Below are 17,825 nucleotides of genomic sequence, written 5' to 3'. Positions count from 1 at the left end.
GCTACCCAGGCAAACCAGGATGGCTGGTGACCCTAGTTGCTAACCAGAAATGCCCCACATGTTGCAAATGTACACTGATGTTCTTTTCTTATTATTATTCCTGATTAATTTATTGTTTTAATGATTCACACAAAATACAGTTGTTTAATTACAGCATTTGATAATAAGAAATTAGCTAAGAGTAACGACTCTTAGCTAATACTTTGAACTTACGATAAGAGATGGGCCTTTGAAATACTAAAGACAACCACAGAAAGGTGTAAAAAGCAAATTGTACCTCACTTGTCTGAAAACAACCACAAAAAATAATGGAGCGCAAAGTTAGATACTCTAAATATACATAGTGGAAATATATTTATTTACATATAATTTATATATAATACACATTATATATGTGCTATAAACTGTAAAACAACCTGCTTAAAACACAGGTTAGAACATGTTAATATTCTAGGCAAATCTCTGGGTTATCTCCCCATTGCCTCTCTTACCAGTTAAAATTCACATTCATTTATTCATCCACTTCACAAACATTCATTGACCATCTCTTCTGTGTAATGCACTGTACAGTTATTGAGATTGTAACACAAATAAGGCAGTTTAAGCTAATAGCTCAGAAAGGGGGACTAATATAAATTAATTGATGCAATACAGATTAACAGGTGCCACAGCTGAACTCTGGACAGATGGAGAAAATAAAAGGGCAGGGGAAAGGTTTAACTTATTTCCAGGAACATCTGTTGCAAATTGGCCAACATTTTCCAAACTTCAATGTCTTTTCTAATGTTGTGCCTCTAATATATTCCCTCTGTTTTTGTACATCTCAAAATTCCACACATCCCCCATAACCAAACTCAAAAGTTTAGGAAGCATATCTTAACCCCTAATAAAGATTTATTATTAATTTGTCTAAAATTTCACAACATTTACAACTGATTTTAGTATATAGCATATTTATTAGTATACTTATGGTTGGTTATATATATATTTTAAAAAGATGGTCACCTCATAACATACACAAAATAAATATTCAAATGTTAAAGCACTAAATACTTAAAAATTAACAGAAGAAAATACTAGGCAGCATTTCCCTGATCTTACAATGAAGAGAATTTTCTAAGTGTTACAGAAATGGAACAAACATCATTACATAAAATAGCGGTTAAAACTCTGGTTGCATCTAACAAAACCCGTATGAAAATAGTTTAAGCTGAAAAGAGGAATTTATTGTATGTAAATTGAGATGCAAGAGCAAGAAAGTATCTGGACCCCAGAAATAACTAGAAGCATTAAGACTTCTTATCTCTGCTCTCCTCTCTACACCTTCTTCATTTCATCACTGCCCACGGCCCCTTCCATTTTTCTAATCAATATGGTGAAAGGCAGTGTGGCAACAGCTGCTGAGCTTTCAATCTTATAGCTTGAGTACCCGCAGAAAGATGAACTCACTTTCTCTTGGTCCTGGTACAAAAGTTCAGCAAGAGGGACATGGGCATGTGTGAAAACACTTAGCTGTCACTGTAGCCTAATACGACCGACCACGCCTGCCTCATCACAAAGATGGTACAGAAGTTTGAATGGGAAGCAGTTTCCAAAAAGAAGAGGAGTAAATATTTTCACTATAAAAAGATAGATTGAATCACATAAAAAATATAAAACTTTCATAATCAGAAGAAAAGTTAAAATTAGAAGGCATAGTAAACTAGAAAAAGTATTTGAAATGATTATGGGAAGATAATTTCTTCCTTCAAGGCATAAATGCCTAAGAGATAGATGGATACCCCATTCAAAATGGGCACGGATGGAACTTAAGAATGGCCAAAAGAACAAATACAATGAAATACAACAGAACACTGTGGGGAAATGGTCAGCTTCATTAATAGTCAACAAAATGTGCATTTAAATAACTATCAGTTGCAAAGTTTGTGCCTAGAAAGTGGATTTCTTTTTATTTACGGTGCCTAGTAGTTCAAAGAAATGTGCACTTTCATATACTCATGGTAGGCATGTAAATGGATGTAATCTTTCTGGAGGATGATTAGGTAATACGCATCAAGATCTTTAAAAATGAACATATTATTAAACCCTGAATTCTATATAAAAGAGTTGGGGAAACAGAGTAATGGGCAAATATTAATTTTTTTCTCAAGGATATATTTACTGAAGCATTGTTTTTGATAGCAAAAAATTGGAAACGAAGATTTGTGTAACAATAGAATTATCTAAACAACCTTATTGTTTGAGATGGAATGTTACACATCACTAAAATTATATTTTAGTGAATACTAATTAACATAGAAAATGCCATTAAGAAAAAAAAGCACAAAATTACATTTTATATGCAATATGATTCTAGTATAGATCTATATATTGCAAACAAAAAATATTGAAAGAAAATAAACATAAATCTTGATATTATTAACTCTCTGAGTGGTAGAATTTTAAATTGTTATTTTTTGTTCCTCCATTTTCCACATAGTCCAAATTTTCAATATTGTACTGGAGCTGTTTCCCTTTAAAGAAATTTCAAACTTTGAAATTTAAAAATAACTATGACAACTTTGGAATCAATGAGGAAATAACATATGTATTTGTAAAATATCTATAAAATAATAAAAATGCAAAAACACATGTTAAAAGGTGTGAAATATAACCAAAGCTACATGGAGAAGTAAATATGTAAACCCAAATGCTTCAATAAATAAAAAGAAGTTTAGATACATTTATAAACTTCTTAACAGCTAAAATGACAGAAAGTACAGTTTAGACATAAGGGGAGATCACAGTCTCACTGGTGCTATTTTTTAATCTCTCAAAAAAGGCAAATAAACTGATTCCTTAGCATTTGTCCTGAGGGGAGGAGTTACTGCTTCATTACACTAGACATTTATCAAGTTTTTGCCTGACAAAAAATAATATGACTATTAATGTACTTGATCTTCAACCTCATATTTTAAGAACTTTTGAGCTCAAAAGGCCACTGACATAATTATCCAAGAGCTTAAGTAAGCATTCAATTCAAGTACAGTCAATGCAATAAACAAAACAGAAATGATGGATGTTTGGAGATGATTGCATTATGAGAAAACTCAACATAGTAAAGTGAAAAATTAAAGTATTTAATAATAGTGCAAGAAGGCAATTAGATGGAGATACATAAACACAAAATAAAATTAAATAGACATATTTGTCAATTATTCCTCAATATATTAGGGAAATAAAATAAAATCAATAATAACAAAAAGCAAAATATTATAAAAGATCAAACTCAACTGTCAAAAATACCCTAAAATATCTAAGAAAAGATATTCATGTGTGACTTATTTGAAAATTATGAAATAAAACTAATAAATATACTTATCTTGATATAAATGGTCATGTTCCTACATAGGAGGACAGATTTTTTTTAATATTTCCAAAAAAATCATTTATACATTTACTGATATTCTCAAAAGAATTCCAATGAATAAATAGGCAAAAATTTTTATGAAAATATAAAGAGCAATTCTGGAGGAAAGATCATTTATTAAAACTAATATTAACATAATACAATGCTAGCATATGCATAAGCAGAAAGGTCAACACAACAGAATAGTCAAGAAGTTAAATTATATAATGATTCAATATATGACAAAGTGGTATAACACCTCAGTAGGTAATTATACATAATTATATGTACCTTACATAATTATATTAGCTTTCCTCCTAATACCGTACACCAGGATAAACTTCAAATGCATTAAATAACTAAATTATAAAACAAATTTTTTTTTCACTTTTCCTTTTTTTTTAAATTAAAGTTTATTGGGGTGATAATGGTTAGTAAAGTTACATAGGTTTCAAGTGTACAATTCTATACTACATCATCTATATATCGCACTGTGTTTTCACCACCCAGAGTCAGTTCTTCTTCCATAATCCTAATATTGTACTGTAATTATGTGTGTGAACATTTATCAATTTGGTGGACAGAAAAGAAATTTTTAATCGTAAATATCCCAACCCTCTCACAAGGCTAGACTCAGTTACCTAACAAATGACCGCTCCCCAAAATAGAGGCTTTAAATAACCAAAGATACTGCCTTGCTGACGTGGCCATAGTAAGCTTGTTTCGTACTCCATGTGCCATCCCTCTGGATCCCAGGATGATGGAACAACGGTCACCTGTATTATCCCGTCACCAGGACAAAGGGAACAAAAGAGAGCTCTAGAGGTTCTCTCTCTGGCAGGTGAGTCTCTGTCCAGGAAGTGACCCATGTAACTTTTGCTCAAGGGTAATTTACATCCATAAGAAAAACAATCCTATCTCAAGATATAAAAAGGTAAAGGAACAAGTGATTTAAGTTGCAGACATACAAATAGGTAGTAAATAAGTATTAAACATCACACTCATCCATATTCAAAGGGATGCAAATTAGAGCAATAATAAATTCTGTCTGTCAGAAACTAATTTAAAAACATTACAGATTCTCAACAAGGTTGGAATTCAATTGGGCATTTCTACACAGTGGATACAAGTTCAAAATGGTCAGCCTTCATTTCTGCATGGCTCTTTTGCGTATCACAAAAGCTTAAACTCATGAACTAATAACTACGTTTCAAGGCATTTGTCTTTCTCCCAGCAAAATCGTGAAAAGCACCAAATGTCAATCATTATAGGATTTATAATTGAAGAATTAGCAACAACTTACCAAAAAAGTGAGGTTGATTAAACCGTGATATATCCAAACAATGAAATATTAGACAACTATTATAAAGCAGGGCTATTTTGGGGAGGAGAGGACATAACTATGAGACAGTGCTATGTAAAAATGGCAGGAGAAATAGGATAATGTCGCCTTCATTATTTCAAAGAAAATTCAGATATGGATAGGAGAGAATGGAAGAAAATTCACCAACATGTTAATAATTGTTTCACAGTGGTGAACTGTATTTTGTTGTTTTTTCCCTTTCTTTCAACTTTTACCCAATTTATATGAGTCTGTTTTGTTGTTGTTGTTGTTGTTTTAATTATTTAGAATGTTTATACACACCAGACTGTTGCATCCCTTGTGAGAGTTCAGAGTGCAATATATCTTAAAATATATGTAAATGAGCAGCAAAGAGAATTTCCAGATTTTAGTCCTTCTAGAGTAAGTAGTGTGTGTTCCCAAAAGTTCCATTAGAGACATTCTGAATGCAGAAGCTTCTGTGACATGACAGTTAACGGCCTTTTTTTTTTTTTTTAAACCAACTTGTAGCTTTCCTAGATACTTGTATTAGTCAAGTTTATCTCTCTTCATCTGGGACCTAAATGCTTTACAAAACACATTTTCTCTGAGAAATAAATTCCATAGACTATCATTCATGTCAACGGGAACTCTGTCCATATTATAGTGTTGTATCTTAGACTGTGACTATGAGCTCCACTGAAATACCTTCTGGATTCTGGGACACTTGAACAATAAGAAACACAGAATTTCAATTTGAGACTTTTTAAAGGAAGAGGGTTGTAGTAGTTGAGTGTTTAAATCTGAGACAATGTAACCTTCTTAGATGTTCCTAAACACTGTTGCTTTGTATAACATTTTGTACAATTTTTAAATCAATAAATGAAAAATTTATTAAATGTGTTTTTTAATTTTCAAATAAAGATGTAGAGGTGTGAAAAAAACTAATGAAAAATAATAAAGAAAAATAAGAAGAAAGTGTAGCAAAGTATTTTGCATTTTTAAATATTTACATTCAATATCAAGGACTCGTATCCTTCCCACAACGTATCTTTGAGATGATTGATTAAAGATAAGCCTTTTCATAGAAATACAGACCATCTTAATGTTTAGGTTATTTTTTGCAAATAAAAATGGAGGTAAAAATTGATGGTATAAATCTAATATTAATTTTCAAAAAAATTGTCATCATTAGAGGGATTATAGTTCTGATCAAGAACCTAATATCTAAGATTTCATTGAAATGAGCACAAAACCAATATTTAAGACTATAAATTATTTTAGTCAGTCCCAAAGAAAGCAGTTCACTGGATCAAAATTTTCAAAAGGTGTTTCTCAGGATAGCAATGCCGCTGCATGCCCCAGTTACAAGGAAAACTGTCCTGATGAAATGAATTGAGAAACAGTGGATTAAACAGAGGCAAATTGCTTTTTTACTATAGGACTTCTGAGAGACTTGTATGTGTTATTGTGCATCTGAAGTTCTCAAAAGAGAAGATACTAAGCAATGCTTCCCAAACATACCGGGGGTGCCCCAAAAATGTATACACATGACTTGTATTCATCTTTTATTATCGGTATCTATTGAGTATTACAATTTTAATACAGTTTTTTCCTTTCTTAAAATGTGTATACATTTCATTGGCACCTTCTGTATTTGACCACTGAACTCCCTTTGCGTGGGGCATCTCCTGGGCGACTTCCGTGCACACACATTGGTAAATACTGCTCTGTTGGAGTTATGAGCTTCCCTGCGTTCCGGTGTTAGACAACAGTTCTCATCTTTAACAGCAATATCTCCTTCTCAGCAAGAAGACATTTCATCTTGAGAAGCAGCAGAAATAAAAGGGAAGAAAACAAGAAAGTTGTGGTGAAATGCGTGACAAAACTTCCCTGGACTGCATGCAGGCTATGAACTTGACACATTCCATTCACTTAATTAGTAAGGAAATAGAAGGGATTTGAGCCCTGTAGTATGAATATGTGTCATTTAAATGAGATGTTAAAAGCTAAAACTGTAACTGATCTCAAGAGATAGTAGAGCGATCACAGATTTTCATAAGAATAAAAGTTTGGCGTGAATCCTTTGGCAACATTCCCGGGTCCCGCCTGAAATCTGCAGTTGACTAGGCGATGAGCCATTTCTCCATGTTGTGAAGGTGCCAGCAGTCTGATGAGAAGTGAGCATTTAGAGAGGATCAGAGCTTTTCTAAGTTCTGGGGACAACGGGCCATAATGGTGGGGACGGAGCTATAATCATTTCTATAAAGGCAGTAACGGGAAAGCTGGGCAGTCTCACTCTACTCTTATACCTCAACAACCGCCCTCCTTCTTTCACACCTCTCTCAGAAGCCTCTTTGACCTGGGAGAACATACTACTTTATCAGGCACCATGTTAAGGCAGAGAGAGAGAGAGAGACAGAGAGATTCACGTCAACTGACTGATCGTTTGTTGGAGACAATGTACTGTGCTGAAATTGTTGTATGGAGTCCTGGCAGACACAAGTATCACTAAACACTGTCCCTCCCCTCCAGGAAAGGTTAGCTTCCCAGCTTAGGAGTTTACAACAAAACTAACTCTGCAGCTATGAGCTAGATTTCATTATCAAAAGACAAGGAGAGTTCACCTCTGGCTGGAAGAATCAGGAGAGACTCCACATTGGAGGGACATAGAGTGGCTTTCTTGTTTTGTTGATGGAATAATTAATTGACTGTCGTACGTGGTTTCCTTTTCCGTCGTCTACCACCAATAGTTCAACCTGTCCCAATAGAATGGAAGCTCTGTTGGGGGCAAGAGTCAACTGGTTTTCATCTTTGTAACCTCCACTGCTGGCCGCCTTGTCCTAGATAATAACAGATGGCCAATAATGTTGGATGAATTGAATATTGAATATCACTGGGACAAGAATCACTTGGCTTTGGATAATTTTTTTTTCATTTTTAATGTGCAATTCAAATTTATTTTTAAAAAAATTATGGGCAGCATCTGCTAAACAGCCTATAAACCACAACTTTTCCCTTATTTGGCCTTTCCCGTAACTGCTACCTCTGAGGCACATCAGGAATCCCTTACTCCATAGATATTTTTTCTTCCTCCTCCAAGGCCCTTCCTGCTCAATTTGTGCAGCTCTCTTTAAGACGTCAAGGAGAGAGTGGTTATTTTTTCAGGAGTAACATCAAATCCCACTCTCCCTCCTCCAAGGACACCAGGACATGAAGACACTTGTAGAAAGTCTGAGCAACAGCCAGACCATTGATTCTGTCTTCTTCCTTACCCACAGTTCTGTCCTTACCCAGGACTTCTTGAAAAGTTAAAATCCAGGTAACCCTGTCCTTTGATGCCCCATTGTGTCATCAAGGAAGGCCTGCTTCCCATGCAAAGTCATACAGCATGAAATCTTTACCAAGATGGTGTTAGTAAAACACGAAGAGCTAAGCTGAGTGGGGAAGAGAGTATTTAACTATGGGAATCTTAGAAGTTAAATTGGTAGCCTTGCAATTAAAGGTGTAGTAAATATAGGTCTATAGTAATATATAGTAATGATGTAATAAACTAGAATTACGGTTGTGGGAAGAAAGAGAGACAATATAGTATTGTATATTTAAGGATCAACTATTAGCAAAGGAATTGATCAAATTGCCATCTTGTTTGCTGTTGATAGCTTCTGGAATAGTTAGGATTCCACAAAAATGCAAAACAGGACTCAACACTACTGAAGCTTCCCATTTCTTGATTGACAGCTAATATTTTTAGTCTCCCTTCTTGGGTGATCTCACAATTTGCCACAATGGGCACACTACAGCTAGTGAAGAGAATAAGCGAGGTTTATTTGAATGTGTACAATAACATCTTGGCCCTGTCACATTCAAAATAATATAGGAAAGTGTAATAAACAAAGAAACTCAGTGCATTGTTCGGTAGAGCTACCTGCTTTATTTACAAAATCAAATTAGAGAGCCAGAGGTAGTTATTTGAAGTACTGAATAAGGTAACATTTTACAAAGAGGAAAAAAACAGAGTAATTAAAAGCAACCACTATTGACATTTTCTTAAGATTATTAGGATACTGTATTAGTTTCCTATGGCTGCTATAATGAATTACCACATACTGGGTGGCTTAAAGCAAGGAAAATTTGTTCTCTCACATTTCTGGAGGCCAGATGTTGGCGAAATCAAGGTGTCAGCAAGGTTCTGCTTCCTCCAAAAGCTCTAGAGGAGATTCAATTCCTTGCTTCCTCCAGCTTCTGCCAGCTCTCGTCATCCCTTGGTTTGTGACTCCCGTCTCTGCCTCTCTCTGTCTACACTTGCTCCTGGGTGATGTTAACCAGTCTTATGGCTTTAAATACGACCTTATGGTGATGACTTCCAAATTTCTATCTCCAAGCCAGACCTCTCCCATGAAATCCAGATCACTTCTTATCTAACTTCCTAGTTGACATCTCCACTTGGATTTGTAATAGGCACCGTGAAATGAATGATGCTCCAAATCAAACACCTGCACTTTTCTTCATCTTAGCAATTTCAGGCCGAAAACTTGACATCGTCCTTGATACTCTCTTCCCACTTTTGGTTAGTTCATCAGTACCTACCTTCAATTTTTAGCTAGAATTGAATCACTTTTCGCCATACTCTAATGTCACTAATCTGCACCATGCCACCATCCTTTCTTACCTGGATTATCTCAGTAGCCTCTTATCACAACAGCCTGTTATTGCAAAGGTTTCTGTAGCAGATCTCTATTTCCATTTGTGACACTCTCCTCCCTTCAGTCCATTCTTCATACAGAAACCAGGGTGAGCTGGAAAAAGCCACTGCCCCTATGTTTCTCCTTTACTCTCACACAACCATCACACTCACAACACTTCTGGTCATCAAATGTGTGGAGGTTTTCCACACCAAGCGTTTCTCCATGACACCAGCTGGGTGTCCTACAATTCAACTTAATTCTGATACTATCTACTTTGAGATGGTGTCAGAGGGGTCACAGGTCAAGGGGTCAGTCTCATAAGACTGCCCCCAAGTTTAGATATCAGACACAAGTAGTAGGTCCCCGGGTTACCCACAATTCTGTATGACTTGAATATAAACTGGAGGTTCCCATGACCTCCTCATCCCTTGCATTTGATTATTTGCTTGAGTGGCTCAGAGAACTCAGGGAAACACTCACTTATGTTTACAAGTTTTTTAAAGGATATGATTAAAGGCATATAGATGGACAGCCAGAGGAAGAGATACATAAGGTGAGGTCTGGGAGGGTCCCGAGTGCAGAGGCTTCTGTTTCCCTAGAATTGGAGTTCATCATCCCCCAAGTACAAGGATGGATTCACCAGCCTGAAAGTTCTCAGAACCCCGTCCTTTCAGGTTTCTATGGAGCCATGATTGATTAGATCATTGGCCACGGGTTATTGACTCAACCTCCAGCCTCTCTCCCTCCCCCTCCCTAGAGGTCAAAGGGGTAGGAGAATGAAAATTCCGACACTCTAATCAAGTTTGGTTTTCCAGCCCCCGCCCTCCATAGGTGGTTTCAGAAAGTCACCTCATTAACATAACAAAATACACATTTATTGATGTTATCACATAGGAAATTCCAAGGGTTTTAAGAGCTCTTTGTCAGAAATGGGGTCAAAGAGCTCTTATAAACATTTTTCTTGTTATAAATCACAGTATCACATATACCCAGTCTATAAGGACTGGTGTGTGAGCTGTACTCCTATTAATAACTTTCCCTTGTTTCCAACAGACTTCACTTTTCTGGTGGTTCCCCACCCCTCTCCACACTCAACTGCAGATTTTGGTATTATCAGCAGCCATTTCTAAGGGAAAAAAGGACAGTGTGGTGGGGTGTTGAGCTAATGGCATCATTTATAATGCCTGCTTGGTGAAGGAATGAAAGAAAATTGTCCCCCAAATAAAAAAAAAAAAAAAAAGAGATCACCTACGCATCACCTAAACACATAATAAAAACACTTAAAATTCTCTTAAACTCAGGTACATTCTGCTTTATGTAAAAGACAACTATATATCAAAGGAATAATATTGACATGAACAGGCAGTTCTACAAGTGCTATTTCTTCTTTTTATCCTCGTTATTTATGTGTGATAATAATTTATTATGATTGAGTTTTCAGGGCACTTTCGCTGCATCACATCATTTTTTACAGAGAACTCCTCCAAAGGAAGCAAGGCAACACATTTAGAGGAGAAGGATATCAGAAATACTTTGAAGTCACATAGGTAGTAGGTAGGTAGGTAGATAGATAGATAGTCAGATATGTCTACATATCTACATATCTATCTATTGCCAAAAAAATGGCACACATTTAGAGGAGAAGGATATCAGAAATACTTTGAAGTCACATAGGTAGTAGGTAGGTAGGTAGATAGATAGTCAGATATGTCTACATATCTACATATCTATCTATTGCCAAAAAAATGTATACGCCTTGTAAGAAAGGAAAGAACTGAATTAAAATTGTAATACTCAATATATACCAATAAAAAAGATGAATACAAGTCATGTTTATGTATTTTTTTCGCACCTCGGTATACACACACACACACACACACACACACACACACACTCACACACACACACACACACACACACTAGAATCAAACATATGAGTTACCAGCCAAGGTTTTGTGATTTTGAATAAGCTGGGCAAAATGTCTGATTTCTCTGTTCATTTTTTGCATTCATAAAAACAGGAATACTATCTCCTACCTGAAATGTTACGAGGCTTAAACGAAATATTGACAGTAAAAGAGATAGTTCTTCTTCTTCTCCTTCTCCTTCTCCTTCTTATAATTTATTGAGGTGACAATGGTTAGCAAGGTTACCTAGGTTTCAGGTGTACAATTCCGTAATAATAGATCACTTCTCCTTCCATCACCATTTATTTGATCCCCTTGACCCTCATCTACTACCCCTCCCCCCTTACTCTCCAGTAACCACTAAACTATTGTCTGTGTTTATGAGCTTTTGTTTCTTTATTTGTTTGTCTTGTTCCTTTGTTGCTTTCAGTTTTATATCCCACATATCAGTGAAATCATATGGTTCTCGACTTTCTGTCTGACTTAATTTGCTTATCCTAATAATTTCAAGATCCGTCCATGTTGTCGCAAATGGCACTATTTCATCTTGTCTTATGGCAGAATAGTACTCCAAAGAGCTATTTCATAGTAACTTTCTTACTGATACTTAAAAATCCTTCTCAAAGACGCAGTAGGCAGGCCAAGGTCCAAAATTCAGAAGCTCTGATTTCTATTCAGGTGTTTGTTCCCTCCTGCTAGCATGCCTCATACAGTTTAATGGTGCTCACATCTGAGCCAATAATTGACTGTTTCCCTAAACAATTCAGGCTGAAGGTCTCAAGATACTTTGGTCTCCATAAGAATGGTGATTCTGAATAAGAACAGGCTCTCTTCATGAGAGTTCTCACCATGTGCTCGGGAGAGAAATAAACAAGTAATTGCAGGTAATTACTGTGGAAGCCCGAACACCAGGTTCTGATCCTAAGTCTGGGATATTCCAATTGTGAGTCACCTTGATTGTAGCAGTAGACCCACCATACCTCCACCTTCTTCTGGGACTAAATGTCTGTGATATGAGCTTACCACCTCTCTGTTGAGCAACCACTAGGAGTTCTGAGAGAAATGGAAGACCCCCCCAAGGACCTGCTTACCATTGTATGACAAAGGAAAAGACAAAGTCACTTAAAAGCAAAAATCTTCCTAATGTTGATTTCACAATAAATGTCCAACATGAATCCATAGGTAAAGGTTAACCATGGTCATAGAGTGTTCAACTTAGTTTCTCAGAGAACATGAAATGATCTCCATATGAACATCCATCATCAGTATGAAAGCCAGAGATACTTCCTAAAGGAGCCAAAGTAGTTCAACACAAACCTCCTTAGCTTCCCCAACCTGACAACTATAATTGGTTATTTAATAGAGAAAGTCAGTTGAGCAGGAGATTGTAAAAACTAATAATAATAAAATAATTTTAACTTAAAAGTTATAAATATGCATTTGTTTACTATTCTTTTAAAGTAGGATCAACATAATTTCTTTGAACTAGACTCTGCCAATTGGAGTTCTCTTTCTAAGAAAGAATATACCTAAATCATACTTGTGTCTATAGATGTTTATTTTGATTTTCAGTTTTGGATGTATATATATATATATATATATTGAATGCAGAGAAAACTTAAAGCACATGCAAATCAATCTAGCCAAGATAAGTTTGCTACAACTAGCCTTTGGTGAGGCATCACTCAATGGTGAGAGTATATCAGTAGCCATCTGCTTATTACAATGATGCCACTGGCACCAATTAATGTTTTTCCAAAGGAAAGCGGGAATATTAGGCCATCAAGGAGTAAGTGAAATGGAGGCCAGTTAAAAGCCTCTAATATATGCCCTGTGTCTATTGAAAATCCCAGGACAGCTCTTAAAAACATTAAGAATGTGCAGTTAATATATATCAATTGCCCCTATCAAGCTCATTGTGTCAAGTTCAGAGCTGAATTCTCTGATGAGGCTTTAAGCACTGGTATTTTATATTTTGCTTTTGATGAGATCCACATGTCTAAGATATCAGAAGCTTAGTGCATGTGTTTTTGGACAGTGGAGGAACATGTTTCTCCAGAGATAGGAGGCAGGTTTGCTTCTGAGCAGGGCCAAACAGTTTTTCAAAACAAAAACCATCACCACCACCAACATCAACAAAAACAAAGAAACAAAAAAGACAGTTCTTTAAATCGGCCCATGAACTTTGGAAAGTATTAGAATATGACCCCAGAATTCTGAGCCACCAAGAAAAGATATTTTCATTCTGAAAACTCTATAAATGTATATCTCATTTGGATCCCAACTCTCTGCATGATGCCTCTAGAGTCCAGAATGTCTGCTTCTGAATAGAAAGAGCTTCATTTGCAGGAAGGATGGTTGTACCAGGATACAGTTCAAATTATGTTTAGGTCAACCACAGCGTGATTTATGTCCAGACTGTAGGAAATCACTCCCCACCTTATTATCAGTTATACTTTCCATGGTACTAAATATTTGGAATACATTTGCCATCTGGGAAGGATTATACTTTCCAACATTGGGTTTGAAATTAGGAGCATACATATGAAATTAGAACTGTTTATCTACATGTCATACATGCTGATAAACTTCACTTTTAACACAGGGTTTGGGGTTTGTTCTGCCCACGCCTACATTTATTGTTTTGGGCCTTTTGTTGGAATCATTTATATTTTATTCTTTGTAAAAAGCTAAAACGTGTGACTAATGTGACTAACGTTTCTCATGTGTGTCTTTTGCTTCTGCAGGAGGGATTTTTGAAACTGTGGAAAATGAACCGGTTAATGTTGAAGAATTAGCATTCAAGTTCGCAGTCACCAGCATTAACAGAAATCGAACCCTGATGCCGAACACCACACTAACCTATGACATCCAGAGAATTAACCTTTTTGACAGTTTTGAAGCCTCACGGAGAGGTAAGTATTCTCACAACGTTTTAAAGCTTCTTTGGGGGACATGTCTGCGCTACACGTCACCTCCTTGTGGCCACCTGCCCTTTTCTAAAGTGGACATCTTTGTGCAAATGGGTTGCAGGTACTCTCGCTCAGTCCCCGATGTCATCGTCCAGTGCAAGCTGAACTGTTCTGGTGGATGTCGCCCAGGTCTGTTTTGTGGGTCTTTCTGATTAGGTTCCCCTTCAGTGCCCTCCACTCTATGATTAACTGGTTCAGCTGTGAATGGAAAATGTCAAGCTTGATCTGTTTTTTCCTTCCCGAGGCCGAGACACCACCATGAAATTGTGCAGTGCAGTCAAATAAAACTTTGCGGAAGGTCACATCCACCGTGCATGTGGAAATGCCCACAGCACATATAACTCACACCCTGAATTTTAACAGGTTATGAGCCAGTGGGTTTACCTGGTAGCTTCTCAATTTTTTTAACCCTTTTTCCACTGGATCATAAAATCATGATGACAAATTTTGAATCATTATGTCGTATACCTGAAACTGATATAACGTTACAGGTCAATGAAACCTCAATAAAAAGAAAAAAGAACATAAATGGAATCATACAATAAAAAACAAACAAAAAAATAAAGCAGGCGACTTGGGGTTAAAGGAGTTCATTGTGCTCTCTGCATGCTTCAAGTGTGGAAAAGATATCCACTGTAAAAAAATAATAATAATTAAAATTGAAAAAGAAGATTCAACTGGTGAGAACAATCTCTACACTTGATCACGTGACTCTCTTTTGCTTCTGAATAGAAAACGCCCTAAAAAAGTCATCTAATTATATGTAGACTGCAAGGTTTGTCTCATGGAAAGCGTCATGTGAATTGTGGGACCTGTTTAGCATCCCCCAGACACTTCCAAGAGGACGCTGTGAAGCGTGGTAACATGTGACGGACTTGAAGCTTGGCCTCAGAGTTGTCAATGAACAAGGGAGTTGAGACTCCCTTCATACAGACGTTTGTATGAAAACCAAGGCTGCTCCTCACCCCCAGAACAGGCGGGGCTCTTTCACTCTTAGAAGAACACTTTGCCCAACAAAAACACCCAAATAAACAGAACACAATGAGCACCATGTTTATGCTGGTTTAGTTACAACCAGTAACTACCGTAAATACTGGTTGTTTCCACATAGAATTAACCCAGTTAGGATCATAGGATACATTCACCTAATACACTCTTCTAAGATTTTCTGTGTTCTTTACAAAAGAAGTGTCGAAACTTGTTTTCCTGGGAGCACAGATGAAACGTAAATAGTATAATGATTTTTTTTTTCTACCTATGACAGGATCTTAGTAACAAGAATATTTTCTTTTAAAAGTGGATGGAGTTATAGATACTATATAGGTCAGAGTTGTCTATGAACAAACACCGGGGGTGCCAAAACAATATATACACATGATATGACTTGTATCCATCTTTTGTTATCGATATATATTGAGTGTTACAATTTTAATACAGTTTTTTCCTGTCTTAAAATGTGTATACATTTTTTTGGCACCCTCTGGATAAAACTTTATACAGCACTTTAAAGTTTACAAGGCTTATTCACATAAATTATCTCTATGGGCTAGATCTCTAACTCCCTTTCTCTGTCTCTCTCTATTTCTCTCTCTGTCTCTCTCTCCCTCACACCCTCCCCCCACACAAAAAAGCATTGTTGAGTAAATACCTCAGAAAGCCAACCACATTTAACAATTATACTTCAATCCACATAAAATTGAAAGCTTTTTTGTGATCTGAAGTACCTGCCAGTACTTGTAAATTAAACACCCAAAAGCTTCTTAAAACTAGTAATTTGCTGGCAAAGAGAATTCAAAAGGATTGATTTTTTTGTCAAGTAACATTAGCATCCCAGAGCTAAATATTAGGAAGAATTTCAATCCATGGCCCATGTTAGACAAAACAACAGTTCATATATTTGCTTATGCTCTCATTTTAACTTGCTAACAACAAAAACATAGCCAGAAAATGAACTTCTTGGGACAATGGCAATTACAATTACAGTACTTAATGCAGAAAAGCATATGTCTTCATATCTCATGTGGCAGGTCAGTGCCAAAGATCAGAAAATTTTCCTTGTGAATAACTCAACACTTGCTGTCCCATAGATATTTGGAATATGACCCTCAAAATTTTATTTATTTTTTTCTCTCTAAATTAAGTTAGATGATTTTGACTAAACCATATGGCTTTTCTACTTACTTTTATTTGTAGAATGACATTATCATAAATATTAACATAATTTCATTTATAAAGTTTGTTATAATTTAATTCAAATATTCAATTATCTCTCAGCAGTTTCAAATTCCTTTAAACTAGCTTTAAAGTATGCATTTGAAATGCTTTTAAATTTATATTTAATGCCAGCATAAATTTATGTTAGCATAAAATGAGTAGGCACTATTTTTGCATGGTGGTAGGAGATAATGTATCCCAGCCTTTCTGGAAGGGAATTTGACTAATTTGTACCAATTACCTTAAAAAATATCAATACCTTGAATTATAGCTGAACATCTACTCTAAGAATACAATGTAAAATTCAGGGAAAAATATAAGAACTAAGATAACTACCTATAATAGCAAAAGTTAGAAGCAGCTTAAATATTCAGTATTATTCAAGAATTCAGAAATCGTTAAATAAATGACGATATACTCACGGAATGGGCTATTCTACAAACACTGAAAATATACTGTTGAAGAATTTGTAGTGACTTGGGGTAAAAGGCATGCTTTAGTGTTACATTTAGTCTGAAATAAAGCAAACAATGCATCAAACTCTATCTATATAATTCATTTTTTAAATAAATCAGAACACAAAAATATCAATAGATATTATCTCAAGATGATGGAATTACACAGCCTTTTTTTCTTCCTTACAATTTTAAATATTCTAATTTCTCTCAATAAGTGTATATAATCTTACAATGAGAAAAACAAATAAATGTCCTAAGTTAATTTTTAAATACATGTTGACTTGATTGTGTAAGGCTACACGTTGACTGATACTGAGTTAGAGAGTGAACTGACCTTGAGCAAGGTCCCCGGGTTCTGGTACAACTCTGCCATTATCCAGTGGCCCTGACATACTCCACTGTCTATGATATTAGTAGGTTAGACAAAATGTCTTCTAGGATCCCGTTAAGCTATGCTATTCTATTATTCTGTAATTAATTAGGTATCAGAATCACTTAACATTCTTTAGCAGTTTTTCAATAGCCTGGAACTTCTTTCGAAGTTTTGGGAAGACAGGATCTAAAGCATTTTGCAGTCACACAGGAGTCTTCTGAATTCTGTGACCACATTAATATCTGCACTGCTAGCCTGCCATATAACAAAACTTCATTCACATGGCGCTCACTTGCCAACTGGCTGGTAGAGTAGCTCTGAGCGCCCCTGGGTTAACACCATACCAAGCAAGGGATTTAGATTCCATCTGATTAAAGGTAATGAAGTGAGACATGCAACTCATTTTTATTTGCAGGGAGTTGGCCCTGTGGTGTGTTGCGAATCAGTTTCACATTGACATCTCTCAGTATATTAGTATCTGAGGAATTCTGGGAGTTGGGTTAT

The 17,825-nt window shown here is 35.9% G+C and overlaps 1 protein-coding gene across 9 annotated transcripts in view; it reads left to right on the top strand.

The window, feature by feature from the left end:
* GRIK1 (glutamate ionotropic receptor kainate type subunit 1) overlaps positions 1 to 17,825 on the top strand; it is a 352,370-nt gene that overhangs the window by 195,848 nt on the left and 138,697 nt on the right. For all 9 annotated transcript variants that reach the window (XM_033087845.1, XM_033087814.1, XM_033087823.1 and 6 more), the window contains exon 2: positions 14,052 to 14,219. In XM_033087845.1, coding sequence (XP_032943736.1) covers positions 14,052 to 14,219 — 168 coding nt within the window. The remainder of the gene's footprint in view (positions 1 to 14,051; positions 14,220 to 17,825) is intronic.

This window comes from Rhinolophus ferrumequinum, chromosome 2, assembly GCF_004115265.2.
Source record: "Rhinolophus ferrumequinum isolate MPI-CBG mRhiFer1 chromosome 2, mRhiFer1_v1.p, whole genome shotgun sequence".
NCBI classification, from domain to species: domain Eukaryota; kingdom Metazoa; phylum Chordata; class Mammalia; order Chiroptera; family Rhinolophidae; genus Rhinolophus; species Rhinolophus ferrumequinum.
Note: the sequence above shows the minus strand (reverse complement) of the source record. Positions and strands in the feature narration are given on the sequence as shown.